The 15,898-nt window shown below is 36.5% G+C and overlaps 1 protein-coding gene across 2 annotated transcripts in view; it reads right to left on the reverse strand.

Moving 5' to 3' along the window:
* Nucleotides 1-15,898, reverse strand: part of RASGRP1 (RAS guanyl releasing protein 1) — a 46,855-nt gene that overhangs the window by 4,321 nt on the left and 26,636 nt on the right. For both annotated transcript variants that reach the window (XM_064512434.1, XM_026093943.2), the window contains exons 7-16: nucleotides 13,395-13,568; nucleotides 12,577-12,693; nucleotides 10,584-10,859; nucleotides 8,209-8,289; nucleotides 7,317-7,421; nucleotides 6,211-6,320; nucleotides 5,329-5,473; nucleotides 4,589-4,625; nucleotides 3,860-4,006; nucleotides 1,687-2,054 (exon numbers count right to left, since the gene is read on the reverse strand). In XM_064512434.1, coding sequence (XP_064368504.1) covers nucleotides 1,687-2,054; nucleotides 3,860-4,006; nucleotides 4,589-4,625; nucleotides 5,329-5,473; nucleotides 6,211-6,320; nucleotides 7,317-7,421; nucleotides 8,209-8,289; nucleotides 10,584-10,859; nucleotides 12,577-12,693; nucleotides 13,395-13,568 — 1,560 coding nt within the window. The remainder of the gene's footprint in view (nucleotides 1-1,686; nucleotides 2,055-3,859; nucleotides 4,007-4,588; nucleotides 4,626-5,328; nucleotides 5,474-6,210; nucleotides 6,321-7,316; nucleotides 7,422-8,208; nucleotides 8,290-10,583; nucleotides 10,860-12,576; nucleotides 12,694-13,394; nucleotides 13,569-15,898) is intronic.

The following is a 15,898-nucleotide window of genomic DNA, read 5'->3' on the forward strand; positions in this document are numbered from 1 at the left end:
ATCCAATGCTGTCATATATGTTCAATAAGCTCATTGGGAAGCTAAGACGACAGTCACACCTAAGAATATGGAGAAGTAGTAGAGGTGGGATAGCTGCCAGAAGGTTCAGGATGGATACCAACTGAGTAGCTGTGCCAGTATTAAAAAAAGACTTAAGTGTCCACAGCAAATGCTGTTGACACTAAGATGACTGTTGTTAGTTTCTGTGCCAGAGATATGCCAAGAGGAGGTAATAAGATTTACTTGTGAATTAAATCTGATTTAGCTTTGAATTTGCTATTGATAGGACTCCAGCTCTACCTCAACCTGATTAATGCCCTGAAGAGCACAGGAAGAATTGTTCACCGGGACATTATAGAGGCGGAGCCATTGGGTTTGGAACCTTGTTTTACATGGTGGCAATCTTGTTACATGTAGTTTTTAAAATGAGAATCCTACTGTTTTCTGAGAAGAAAAAGATTACTGGATTATTTGATGGGATTTCTTCTACCAGCGAACATAAGCAGATAAAGGAATCAACTGCCTGTAAAAATGGAAAGTTAGAACCCCAGGCCTTCGATACCAGTGTACTGGTAGTAAACTGCAAGGAGGCAAGAGATATATTTTAGCCAATAGGCAGGTAATGTATTAAGAATACTAATCATTTCTATATAACTGCATATATAAACAACTATAAAACTTGTCTAATCAATCATTAAGAAAAAACAACATATCAGTTCCCTCTTAAAATCCAAAGCAGAGTCCAAACCAAGACGCTTCATAGAAATATGTCCCTTTATGTTGTTTGATTACATGGGGAACGTGAAGACATGCAAGGCATAAAGGAGGACACTATATTCTAGAAAATTTCAAGACTTGTGCACAGACCTGGTTCACCAGGATTGGAACCCACAAAGAAAAGGACACAGAGAACTTGATTATACGCAGTGTCTAGAACAGTCAGTCTTCAATCTAGGTTGGGATATTTAGGTAAATATTGTTTAACTTCAAAAATTGTTAATCCTCTGAACAGATTTCTAATTCCTTATTTAATAATGGCTGATGTGCATTTTATTTTATGCTTTTTGTTTCTACAAGGTTCTATTCTTTATTTTAGTGTTCTGTCTCAAGGTCTTAGCTTATCATCATCTCCCTTATCATGACATTTAGGGATGAAGAAGTGTTGTCACATATTTGTACTAAAAGTTTGGGGAACCTATGTCAGATTCCCTCAACAAAAGTACTTAGGCCTAAATAAAAATGTGAACCTGGCTTCAACATGCTGCCTTGTGGTAATAACATCCTGTCAAAAGTTATGTCAAAACACAAATTCAAATTTCCCAGTCTTGCATTGCACACATGGAAAAGTATTTCTTAAAATAAATGGTTTTATGGAATAACACTCTGTCCTAGGTGATTAGATTATGTTTATATTCTTGCCTGTCACTTTTAAGACTGATCAGTGTAACCGTAACAAAGGCTACAAAATTTATTCCCTAAGCTCTATACCAGTCCTAAAATTTATGCTTGAAGTAAGCCATCTGAGGACTTAAAGTTTAAGTGGCAAAAAATACGATACCCCTCATGCATTCTTCCAGCAATCAGTTACTCTGGAATACAGTGATCATGTCAGGTGACACCTTTCCACCCCCCAACCACTTTACAATACTGTTGAGTAAAGCAGAATTTATTTCATCATGTATGTACCTGCTCAAGTTCTTGGTATGAGGGTTTACAGCTGTGATGCTCCTTCATTTTCCGGCTGGAGTCTTTGTTTTCCCATTTAACATATGCCTTTCTGCGACTTAGAACTGGGCTTGGACAGGGAGATTGTGGAGCAGGCTGGAGGTAAATATTTTCTGGCATTCTGTGCTCTTTCTTCTCAGCTTGCCTATGAGATACATCACTAGCCAGCAGTACGGGATCAGTCTGAGTACCCGTATGAACCACAGCTGGTTTCAGTCTCACTGAGATTTTCTGAGCTGAGGAACCCATGAGCATAATGGTTCGGTCCTTGCTGTCTTCACTGTGTTCCACTACTCCATTAGGAAACATGAAGGGTCCTTCTTCTTGTCCTAAAGAATGAATATACATGGTAAATTGGGTCAAAATCTTATCCCAGGAAGGGAGAAAGAAATAGGAGGTACAGTAATTAAACATGATTTTAAAGAATAAATAGAACATTTAACCTTAATTGATTTTACATCCATTGCTCTCAAAATTGGTATCACAGGAGGTTTTTCAATGTGGTGTCTCCTGCAACATCTCTTTGCCCATTCACAATAACATAAATACGGATTAATAAGAGGAAAACAGGAGTTAATTATCACTATCATTATGTACCATCAAGGTCAGCCAGAGAAAGGCCTCTAGAGAGCTAAGAAGTTTTCTACAGACCACTGAGCTAGTGATTTGGTAGAAGATTAAACCTGTGTGTTATTTCAGCCTTATTGCAACTTGCAGCCCTAAGATAGAACTTCTCTCATCTGTTTTATAAAGCTGAAATAATGATATTCTTAATTTTCCACGCTTTTGTAGAGGTTATCCTAAGACACTTATTTTGGCAGTTAGAAACAAAGGAAGCGGAGGGAAAACGCGATGTTAGAAGTAGGAGACAAAAGATGTGTTTAGAGGATTCTGAAAAGAGGTTTTAGAAGAGCTAATATCTATTGTTGGGAAGAAAGCATAAACGAAACTTTGTGTTCAAACCCAAGAGGGGAAAGAACAAAGTCAGTGTGGTAGCTGCTGCAGGCTATGCAGAATTAAGTGAGATGGGGTGGATGAACAGATGAGGCTTATGTCTTCAGCGTAGACTTGAGTTCTTATTTTTTGCCATGGAGCAGTGTTGACAGCTGTAACATTCTGGTGCACTGGGTGACAATGGGGCAGCACACTACGGTTCAAGCTCTCTATAAACATGGCATCCCACTAAGTGATTATTACATAGTGCTGCAGCCCTTGCAGGTACAATCATAGAGATGCACACGCTCAGCTATCAAGAGAAACTGGCTGCATCATCCTCCATATAATTGCTAATGAAAAGCACAAGTTGGAACCCGGCAGCATGAATCCTGCACTAAATACAAAGCACTGGTATCAAGTTGGCAAGCAGAACTGCAAACATTAGATGTAGGTAAAGAGAAGGAGAGGAATTTAAAGAAAATGAGTATGGATGCTTACATGGTAATACCCAATATAAAAAGTTTATATAGCTTGTTGAAAATAAGTAGAAAAGAAGAGAGGGTGCATATTTTTCATTTCTGATTAAATAAAAGGTACAGGGACCAAGAAGAGTTGTAGATTCAGATAAAAAAGTGGAAAAAATAAATACAATTAGCTCTTCATTTTTCTAGTGCACAGATATGTAAGTTGACCTTATAAACTCCACAATGAAATCTGAGTCAGAATTGTAACAGTACATCACTTGCTTAACATGACAACAGCCCCCTCCAAGAGCTTAAAAAAAAAACCACACAAAAAACAAAACAAAACCCCCCACAGAATATACTGAGACCGGGCTCGTCACAAGGTGGGAGAATAAGGTATCCTGTCTGCTGTTTAGTTCATGGCATCTAGTTCTCATGAGAATCTGGCAGAAGCTTTACTGAGCCTTTGCAGAATTTGTGCACCTCACATCATGTAGTGTGAGAGAAATCTCCCAGATAGGGAGTCTTATTTACTTCTATTCAAACTACAACTGGGATGGGGATACTCTGTACTGACTTATGCTTGGTTCTGGTTAGTTTGTTGTTAGAACACTGCAGTTAACTAACAAAACCCAAAACAATGCTGTACAACTCAGCTTTAAAACAAAATGGAGCAAAGGCAAGACTATTATTAGAACTGTTGCTTTGATCTTTTTAATGTGATCTTTCTTCACCATGCAACTGCTCCTTGACCCCCACTGGGCAGAGGCTTGAAGCAAGAGCTGATGTGGGGCTGCTATCTGCAGTTGATGTTTTGGATCTTCTCTTGCACTCTATCACAACCAGGTCTTTGCATTGCTTGTGACAGTTCATTCCACAGTCTGTAAACAAAACAAAATGTACATGATTTAGTGGCTTTGTTGTAACATCTAAGATCAGCTCTCACATTGTATTGCCTCCTCAGGAAGCAGTAAATCTTCTTCCGTGTTTTCTACATGCATTACCTGAAACAACCTACAGTTGGTAAACAGACCAACTGCATCCCTTTGCTCTATGCTCTTCAAACCACTTTTCATTATGAAAATACCAAATTGCAACATTCAGTCAGAACTCTGTAGGAATTGAAGAGAAAGCAGATACCTGCACAAGGAAGAAAACTGTGCAAAATGCCTGTTATGAATCTGTTGCACAGTTTTCACAGAGAATTGGAGTTTGCCTCCCATCAGGATATGAGCGTCCGTTCCCAAACTCTCTGGATTCAATAAAGATTTGCAAATGGTTGCAGCTATCAGTTCTGTAAACCCTATCTGACACCTTATTCTTCCATCATAGCTTCCTCCTCCCTGAGAGGTCTGATTAAATAGGTACTTAGACAAAGCAATGCATCTCAGGGATTGGTCAGTTTTTTTCTTTTGCCATTCACCAATTATAGATTAAAATTAACAAAGGATAAAGTATTTTACCTTTGCATCTATATCCTTGTTTAATGACTCCCCACAGCTGAAATTCAAACAAACAGAAAGAGTACGAATTAAGATATATCCATGTACCTCCAATACCTCCAGATACAAAAATGTGGTAAAAGCTCCATCCACTTCTGTGATCTGAGCACCTGCACAGAACCTTGGTTTTCTCTCTTTCTAATAGAAAGGTAGAAATAGGAAATATTTACCTCTTTAGCATGAGGTAAATAGAATATTTGTATATGCATTTCTTACGACAAATAAAATAGCTTGACTTAGTCTCTAATAGATGACAGCCTCCAAAGAAGTTGTAGAGCTGGAGTGTATGGGGAATTGCAAATCGCAGATCAGCACTCATGTTTGATTCTAGTTCAAGTGGGGATTGGTAGGGCAGCAAGTTTTACTAAATCTTTCTGTGCTAGGCAGAAGGTACATCATATCTGTACCAGGGCAAGCATTCTGATAGCCTCATGGAAGCCTCTGAACTGGGAAGTCTTGCCAAAGAATCACACTGCCAAAACCCAGACAGGAGTAGGAGCCATGTTAAAACAGAGGAAAGTACTGTCAAGAGTGTAAAGGGTGCATCAAGTAGCTACACAGGCAACAATCTGACATTCCATACAGTTTCATTAGTGTTCTATGTAAGTTCATTTCTGTATAACAAAGGGTAATTATTTAGGCAGGAGAAAGAGGCATTATGCTAAAAGATGTTGACATAATTTACTAAAAAGCGAGCTTACAAATCCAGCACAGTTGTCGCAGAAAGTAGGCCTTAAATAAGTGGTCTCTTGGAAGTTGTGAGCAAAGCCAAGTCCTAATTTGGAGTAGATTGAGCTAGCCCTCATAAAGTATGCTGTTATCTCATCCCTGCTAATCAGACCTTCCCTGCAAATAAACAAGAAAAGTTGTTTATGAGGTATCCACTCTTTAAAGTATAAGGTGAATTAAACATACCTTTCTTTCACAATCTATAATGGCCATACTTTCACTGGCCAAAAACTACAGCGATGGCAGTAATATTGTCATCTGCTCCAACAGTCTACAGAAGTTTATCTACAAATTAAAATGCGTCTTGCAAGGATAAATAAAGTATCTGCATATGAGATGCAACCTCAAAACTACTTCGTAGCACTGAGTCAAACTGTAGTTTTTCCTGAATTTGGGTACTAACCCTCTGAGGGCAAGGAAACCTCTATATAATCACTGTTTTATTTTTCCATAATTTAACATATTAATAAAAGTGTTCTTAATCTGGCCAAAATATACATTTGACAATTCTCTGTACATACTTTGGAGAAATAGGTTCATCTTAGGGAAGTTTTTCAGTAGTATATACTGAATATTGTTTAAAAAAATTTCTTTTCCTATTAACTCTGTTTTTCCTTATACGTCTGCCTGGTAAACAGTGCTGTAAGCACATGAAGATGTCATTCACAACATGCTTGGAAGTGGAAATATAACTGACAAAGACATGTTCTATTCCTGGGAGAACAGAGGATGATTTTACTACCCTGATGATAGAAATAATAATAAATAACAATAATAAAAAGCGCACACCACCATACACAGATGCTACGAAGTTCATACGCAGAATTGGGTTAAAAAGGTTTGTAGGCACTTACCAGTCCTTATCCATTACACAAAATGAGAATGGAAAGCTGGCTGCAATCTTTTCAAATTCTTCCTGAGAAATGTATCCATCCTGATCATGGTCATAATTTTTGAAGACAGACTGCATAAGACACAATAGAATAGTTTAGAGTGAGAGTGGAAACTACTGAATAACTTTAAAAGTTCTCCACAATACTTAGAGGTTCCCTCTCCCACTTTCTCTCAGTATTTATTTAACGGTGCAGCAATCTTTCTAACGGCTTTCTTTGCTTGAGTCTAAAGAAACATTATCATTTCTTGATTTGTAGCAAAATGCAGGTAAGTCAACATCAGCCAGTCTAAATGCTTCACTGCACAATGTCAGCTCTTATTTAGCTTCTCTCCAAGATCATCATGACAGCCTTACATATACAATTACACTAACGTTCTCAATTAATGCTCTCAGTGATGACCTGTATAGCCAAATCAGTGTAGCTTCCTGGCTTATTTCATCAGGTCACTGTTACATCAAAAGTAGTTAAATGAGAGAGTGGTTGTGTTGACACTTACTTCTACATGTGGAGTGACATTACTGATTGTCATAGGCCCTAAGGCAAGGAACATATATAGCCCTAATTTAGAAATACACTCCAAAACACTATCAAAGGATAACAAGCAATATTAGATGTTCTTAGAAGGAAAACAGCTGAAGCACGGATGTAAAGACAAAGTCTCTACCTCCCCCTTCCTCTTTCTGTTTTAAAATCAAATCACCTGAACTTATCTAACAGTTCCTGGTAAAGCCAATGACGCGAAAGAGATAGAAAAAGCAATGGCTGCTAGTAACAAAACCACTGAGAGGCCTACTTTCAGGCTTCACCAGTAACACAATGCTGGCCTCCCAGATAGAGAGGGGTCCCTGGCTCCTTGGAAGAATGACTCTGGAAGCATACAAATCAGCATTCACACTGGCTGCTATTGTCATTTGAAGCTAGGCAGAAATATGTGTGAGGACACAAGCACACAACTCAGCACAACTCTGAATATGTCCAATATTCTTTCCCTACTTTCCTATGCTTCGTACCTAGAGATCAAGGCTACAGCTGACATGTGAGGTAACTAGGCCAACCATACTTACATCCACCATTCTCTGAACATGCTTGCTGATGGTTTTTGGATCAGGTTTTGGGGATACCCCTGAGGCCCAGTCTGCAACTACTGGTGGTTTGGAAGGTGTCAAAGGCTGAAATAAATAATAATAGAACTTCATTAGTACCACATGTAAATATTTTCAGTTTTATGCTTCTTTCATTTGTGACAATAGACAGTGACACAGGATTGCAGAAATTGCTTGTCTCGTCCAGCATCATACCTTTGGTAAATATCATACTTGGTACTTCAGAGGAAGCTTTTCCTTTAAGTGTCCAAAACAGTGATCTTTTCTTACATAATTACAGTTCACTGACAGCCCTGTAAATTCCTTTTTTTGTTGTTATTTTCCACCCCCCTTTTTAAAAAACAAAACAAAAAAACAAATCAAAAAAACCCTACATCTCCTCCACCACCATGTGTTCATCCACTTTTTTTTCCTGAATTGCCTCTGGCACCATGTCATATTATTCTTATCATGGATTATTATTACTGTCCTTGGATCATTATCACTGTCTTTTCCATATTTATTAAAGGGGGGGGGCAATATAACATTAATGGGTTTGATTATTTGAATCACATAAGAATTCTTAATTTAAAAGAATCAATATTGATTATGAAGAATGAGCTTGATGTCTGGCTTGTGTAAATACAAATGGATTTATGTTCACATTATAAAAGCTGACATGATGTCAAATCTCACATATACTCTAGCTTAGGTTTCATCATCAACCAAGCAATTTATGTTTTAACAGACTTTGCTCAGTCTGTAAAGCTTAGACGTTTTCAGTTTAGTATAAATCAAATAAAATGAACGCAAGGGATACAAGTTACATTGCTCATCAAAAATCTTTCTGCTAAGAATCCGGAAAGGCCCTTACTGCAGCTCGGTGACTTCTTGGCTCTCGCGCGTATGAAAGCTCATAGATTTCATCTTCTGTATAATAAAGATCAAGGGACAGCTGAAAACAAACACAACATTAGCTTAACCCCCAAACAGTCACTGCTACTTGATTTATTTGTTCCTCGCACATATTAATATTTTTTGGTGGATTAATTATTAATTTAGCCTACAACACAGAAAAAAAAAGCACTTGAGCGGCACAGGTATTGATAGTGACTTGAAATGGGTGTACTTCTAAATTCTAGTCTATTGTGGCCATTATCTGGAAATCTGTAACATTATACAGCTACAATCATTAACACAGCAAGTAACTGTAGGCATTTAACTAGCAGTCTGTTAATAAGTAATGTGAGACAAACATTGCTCCCATGATATTAAAGTGTTCCATTGTACAACTAAGCACGGAAGCACAATTCCGATGAAACCATCCATCAACTTTAACTCTCAGAAAACTTCTGTTTAACCATCTCATATTTATCCAATCCAGTTGTGGCCATATTGAACCAAGAGGCATATGATAAGGATAAAAGATGGTCTTATATTTAGTGGGAACCTTAAGCTGCTAACAGCAATTATATTAAGAAACAATCATTACACCTGGATAAATAAAGGAATTTGAGAAAACCAGCAAATTTGCCCATTACATCTTTGCTTATGCATATGTCTTGGCAAACAGTATAGCAAATAATTTACTGACAGGAAACAAACTTCAAACAAAGATTGAAGAATGGTAACATGACACTTGTTGCATATTTATATGAAAATATTCACACTAGAAACTTGATTGAATAAAGTTTACAAATGCCACAAGTAAACGTGTTACAAGTCTCATTCTATGGCAAGTCTGAAGATATAAACTTGTTACAGAGGGAATATTTTAGAATTAGTTCTGAGATATCCCAGTGTGTCACTCAAGGTGGTGACATTCATATACATAAAGAAAGAAATGAAAATACGCTATTTAATCCAAATGACACAACCGAATAACATGACTAATTTCAGATATGCAACAAACTTCTTGTGAATAACTGAAAGAATTATTGTTGTAGTCATAATAACGAATCATCTTATATTCTTGGGGGAAATCTTAAAAGTAGTTTCTGATACTCAAAAACCCAAAGAGCCCATGTGTTAAATAAGACACTTCTATGAATTATTCAGTCACATATGTAATTACTAATAAGTCTTCAAACTGATTTGCCTGCTGATACGAAAGCATGCAACTAAAAGAAACAGAAGAAGGAGAAAAGCTGTTGGAAAATCAAGGAAGGGAACAGGGAAATTCTGTGCCCTGGAACATTAGCAAATGAAAAGCTCCTATTTTGAAATTAAGTATTTATTTTAATCTATATTTTGTCATATATACCTGCATGAAATTGTGGCCAAAGTTCTAAATATTCATAAACAGGCACTTTTATAAGACATCATTGAAAAAAATTTAGGGAATTATAATAATTTGGGACAAAGCATTTAAAACACGTTGCAGGAAGAAATTCACCACTTTATCTGAATAGCCCATTTCAGGCCTTGGGCTTGCGTGCTTAAATTCATACACGAGTGCTCTCGGAAAGAGCAAGTAAAAATATTCATGTGCTTCAAGTTATTTATTAGTTCTTTGCAGAAACAGAGCCTGTAATCAGAAAGTGAAACTGCCCTATCTAGCTTTTTCAGTCTGAGGTACTTGTTAAGGCCAACGCAACAGTGAGAAACAAGATAAGCAAATTTACCGTTTTAATAAAAAGTAGTATTTTAACTTACTAGGAGTAGCTACCGCTATTGTTGCGACTTACGTGCTAGGTAGTATTAATTTTATGTTAATAATAGAGCACTAGGTAGATATTACTGTAAACATAAAAATTAGTTAAATATAGTGTATTTTTTGTATTACATCAGATAGCTAGAAATGGATATGTTTAACCCAACACATCCTGAGAAACTGAAGTCTTCTGTGAAGCTTTTTATGTTCAACATGAGGTAGCCTTGTATGCAGTCTTCTGTCTTCAAGGTGTACTTCATCTAAGTAGGCATTTCACCTTTCTCCCTATTTAGGCTTAAACAGCAGATAATTCTTTCTTAGGGAAAATACAGAAAGAATGTTTGCTACTGTAGTGAAGCAGGAATAAGTGTTTCCTTCACTTTTTATAGAAATAATTGGAAGCATACTGATGAACAGACACCTCTGTCCTTGTTGCCAAGTAAAATCAGTATAACTAACTTTCTCCTACTGCTGTCCGTTTCCTTTAAAAAAAATCTTAAGACATTATGCATTTAGAATTAATGGCATTGTCTACTTGAGAGGTACACAAAAATCATTTAAAGAATTGGAGTATTTCTCTCATCTAACAGACTTACTGTAAGCAAATGAACAAGGTCCATATTAGCCTCCAGAGGAAGAGGCATTTCCTGCAGTTGTATCAGCTCATTTATGTGGTTATATAGAGAGTAAAGTTTGTATATGTTAATTTTTTTGTCCTCCAAGTAGTCTGGCATGGCCTCATAAAGTGATATCAGGTCTTTCAGGTGGACACCAAGGATTGGAATCTTAAAGCTAGTACACTCATTATAGGCACGTCGATAACTGTCATAGTTTCTGTAAGATGAAAGCAGTTCTGTCATTTCATTGAACACCTAAGAATAAAACAAAAGAGCAAAATTAGTTACACTCTTTCTTTCCTGTCTTATCGTACAAGAATTTCTCATTTTATTGTTAAGAGGTTTATTCCCAATGATTCTCAAAATAGATTAACAATTTTTTTAATTTAAATCCTTAGGGTTCAGATGAAATCTTGGTAATCACATCACTTAATTTTACTGTCTAGCTTAGGTGCCTAATCTGAAATGCCTGTTTTCCTAGATTCCCTATTTAGTCAATGAAAAGAGAGGGTACCCTCTCAAATAAGGCGGATGTGTTTGCTGATGCATTTGAGAGAAAATTCATAAGTTATCAGTCACGTCCTGACCTCGTAAAAGTAATCATCTTCAACTTAAAACATGAATTGTGCTTCTCTGGCTTCTTGGTCATCAGCTGGAATTGCCACCTAAAAGTCCTCTTGGCAGGAAAAACCTTATGTTGTGTCATGGTCCCATGACAGCACAATCAGAACTAGTGCCATATCTGTGCTTTTAAGGCAACTTTCTTTTCCCTTGGAAAAGAAGGAAGAAACTATACTGGACTGGTTATAAAGGCCAAATGAATCTTCAGTCTAGCAATATAGATATTTCTCTTTTTTAAAACTATACAGCCACAAAGCTGACTTTTAATACAGAAGTCAGTCCACCAACGTTTTCAAGTGGAAGTACCTAAGTAACCCTTTAAGTATCCCTTCCTTTTTTAAGCTTCACAAACCAGTATTTTCAGTTAAACTTTAAACGTATGTTCTCAAATAAGCAATTCCCGACATTCTACCTGCTTTCTATTAACACTTGTTTACAATTTCTTGATGCAAAAAGTTATTCAAATGATGGACATATATGTAGTCCATGCCTTGCAAGGATAAAATTTGAAAGTTAAGCTGCTTCTAAAATAAGCTTGCTAAACTGGTTTTATAGATCTTGAGAGCTGCAACTGTAGCAACGGTAAGTCAGTAAATTAGAATATAATATTGAGAACACTTTACACAAGAAAAATGTGTATTTCTAATCATCGTCAAGAGCAAGTCAAATGATAGGAAAAAACTGAGTAATAAAGGGAGGTCATAATTCTGGTTCATACTCCAAGTCTGCACTGTCCATCAAAGCTGTTTAAACATACTATGATCCAAACAAGTTCTACAGACACCTAAATGAAATAGGCCCCCAGTAAGATTAATTAATTCCTGGCCCAAAATATGATTCACTAATAAAGTACATTAGTTTCCTAGGAATGAGTGATCAAAGTCATTTCATTGCTAAAAATATGCTTTTCTTCACAGTTTTAATAGCAGGAATCTCAGCAAAAAATATATGCAGATGTCTGTGCTAGCATTTCACAGACAGGAGGTGGTCAGTGCTGTTATAGATGACATGAGTTTTGTTCTCAAATTCTCTAGGATCCAATTATCTGCTTTAGTGTTTTAATACTATCATGTACTATTTCATGTAAATGAAAATGTAGCTTGTCATATCTGGGTATTAAAAAGGTAACTTTAGGGAAGCTATACAAATATTGAAGAAAAGAGGGGGTGTACGTGTAAGAGTAATGGGTTGCAGAGATAAAATGACAAAGAATCCAAACACAACAGATGAGAAAGGCTCCCTTTCTCTCTAACTTACCTAACGAAATAAGCTTGTTTTTTACATACAAATAAGATAACATTTAATTTCTTTTCCTTTTTTCAGTTGCAAAACTTTGAAAAGCAATACCAACCTTAATTACATCATGAGGAACATAAGAGCTCGTTTCCTTGAGTCTGGAAATGGAACTGTGACAGAGACCTCCTATCACTGCCATTAACGTATTGAAATTCTGCAACTGGTGGAGTTTCTGTGTTGACATACAAACAACAAGTATTTATTATTTAAAAGTTCAAGTTGCTCAATAGGTACATCAAATTTTACGTTTTCTTTATTATTCAGGTTCAAAGTTTTACAAGTTTTATTCCACAATCCATTTGATTTCACTAATTTTGATAATGAAATTATCAAGTCTTCAAAGGACTCCCCAGTACTTCCTCTTCTTCCCACTGTCTATTACAACATGCAAATACTGCCTATTATCTTGGTTATTACTGCAGTTGAATTAGTATGTGAACAAAGAATTGTGCTAGGAACACGGTTTGGCTTCTGTCCAGTAAGGGATATCTGGTGGAAAAACTTCTACTTACGGCCAAACGCATGTTAGTGGTTCATGCTTTAGAAAAGAGGTAGGCAATTACAGCTGTGGAAATCTCACTAATTGATTCAAAAGCAATTCTATTTTTTGGTGAAAATGGGTCTTTAGAATGGATATCATGAGAAAGTCATGGTGCCATTGAAGATACTGCAATATGTGAATACTTGGTAGGAAACCACAGCATACATAAATACATGTGCTATACGTATGAAACTATACATAAATACATATGCTTAATGTATGCCAACTCCCCTCTCATAGCTGGGACAACAGTAATTGTGAGGGAAGAGCAATGAAACAGCTGTTTCGGAGAAAGATAAAATAAACACCAAGCATGTCAAAATTAAACTGACCTGTGCAACATGAATGAATTTGATGAACACTTCAGCCCGGAGCTGTGGTGTTGGTCTGCTGAGAACCATCAGCTGTACCCACTGTGAGATACCATTGCAAAGAGCAATTGACCTTTCCATTGTTGGATTCTCCTTCACACAGCTATTCACAATGTAGTTCTGATAATCTGAGAACTTAAAGTATAAATGAAAATTCATCTTCGGTTTCATATACCTCATGATATGCATGCAGATAGAGGTCTGCTTTTCAAATGTAATACCATGGCATAAGATACCTCAAATATACATCAGAGTGAAATCTCCTTTGTCAAAGCTTTGCTCTGCTCAGAGCAGCACTAATGGAATTAGCTGAAAGCATCTTTTCTCCATAATTTGTATCACATTGTTTGCATCAAGTACATTACATTTATGAACAAATATTTGGCATTTCTCTGCTTACAGAGTCTCCAATATCTTTGACGGTTCTTTGAAGACAGAAAAACTTACATGTATACTATGTTTGTTTTGCTTTATTAAGAGAGTTCTAAATTTAGACAGGGTAAACATATTTTAAAGAGAGTACCTCCCATTGCCAAAGGCTTTCAGAAGTGGCTTAACTAGTTTCTTTAGAACTGTTGGCACGCCCTGTGTATTCATAGGGTGAAGTTATAGGCAGAAATCTGTCCATAAAAAAAAAAAAAAAAAAAACAGCTTGCTTAGGAAGGACATGCTCCAGCTTCCCTGACTGTAGGCATGAAGCAGTCTATCCTGGTCACCCTGACTCTGTCTACAGTCCTTGAATAGCAAGCACCTCTAGAGGATGAATTAATGGAGGCTAAAATTAACAGCAGCGAATGCATTCTGGAGACGCTCATCCCCTTCATTAAATACAAAAGCAGACTAGACAACTCATCACTAGATACTCAGTGTTTAGAGGATTACAGATTGGGGTGAATTCTATCCCAAGCAAAGAAATATGCAGTGAGAATATCCAGCAACTATCACAGTAGCTAGAGGTTAGCTCCTATGCCCTTTAATTCAAAGGGGCAAAAAGAACAGCCATCTTTATTCATGTTACAGGAGAGAGCGCAAAACAATGACTTGGAGGAAGGGTATTTTGCAGATGCTTTTCATGATAACCATTCCAAGAAAAGGGGTTCATGCCAACCTTTTACAAGAAGTTCTGGCTTCAGAAGCTTTATTTATGTTATCTCAGAGAAGATGAGAGATATTGCACCTACTCTGTATAGAACAACTAGCAGACTGAAGGAAAGGGTGAGTGTGCAGGTTACAGGAGCCAGCCTAGGCCTCTGTGGCACAGTTAGGAAACAAGGATAGGGACACAAATACGAGTAACTCGGAAGAGTCAATGAAACTTTGGGTCTTATATTCAAGGAGCCTCAGCTCTTATAAACCATAGGTTGAGCAAATTGGGGTCTCTCCTCCCAACCTCAGTGCCTCCACAGATTCATTAGATCTAGGTTTCTACAGGGAAGGTTAAAACTGAATTTACAGTGTAATCTAATAACTAGTGATAATTTAAGAAAGTTAAATCTTCAATTTACGTATCTAGGGCACGCTGATTTAACTTACAGCAAAAAAGAAAAAGCAGCAAGTCCAATTAGATGAATATAAAACTGATGTAAACCCATTAAGAATGAGGTTTACAGATGCTTTAATATTTTTAGTACAGTTTGTGAGATTCTCTTATTTAACCAGTGATCTAAAATTGTTCAGTGGACACCTGAATTTATAATCATCAGTGAAGAATAGTTATCTTTTTTTTTGAAGCAATTAAGATCAAGAGAACCATTTGTTTCTGTTGATAAAATGTTTATCCATTCTCTTATCTGTTAAGAAGAATACACAAGAATTTGAATCATCCTTGAAGAAAGTATGACAAGGGATGTACGCACCCATTCTTTATTATGACCACCAATAGCATCATACAAAAAAATATTCATAGCCACAGAAGATGAATATTCCTTTTTTAAGGCCACAGGAATATGCTGGATTGCATGGATCCTTAAGGAAAGGTTGGAAATGGTAAAGCTGTTGTTTATTACTTGCTCGCTCTATCTCCGTTTTTAACTTTTTTTCCACCCATTTAATAAGAATTATTAACACTTTAAAAAACAAAGGTGACAGCAGACATCTCTGCATTCATCCCCTTAATAAATTAAAATGGAAGAAATATTAACACTAATAAGTAGTGCTGTCTCTCAGATTACATAGTACTTATAGCTATTGTTTGAATTTTGAACTAAAGCCAGATTTGGCTATATCTTGAAATTTAAGCAACTGTGCTATACAGACAGATAATTTTTCAGTATCTAACTACATAATTATTGTCTTCATAGCAGCTTCAGTATAATTATGCATCAGTTCGATTAGTCTGTATTTTGTTCCCAGCAGCTCTCTCCTTGAGAAAGGATATTCCTTTTTTTAAATGCTGAACAAAATTATTTCTAACATACTATTCAAAGTTTCGAAATAATTTTGGCACAAGAATTTATTAACAAGGT

Source organism: Dromaius novaehollandiae, chromosome 5 (assembly GCF_036370855.1).
Source record: "Dromaius novaehollandiae isolate bDroNov1 chromosome 5, bDroNov1.hap1, whole genome shotgun sequence".
NCBI classification, from domain to species: Eukaryota; Metazoa; Chordata; class Aves; order Casuariiformes; family Dromaiidae; genus Dromaius; species Dromaius novaehollandiae.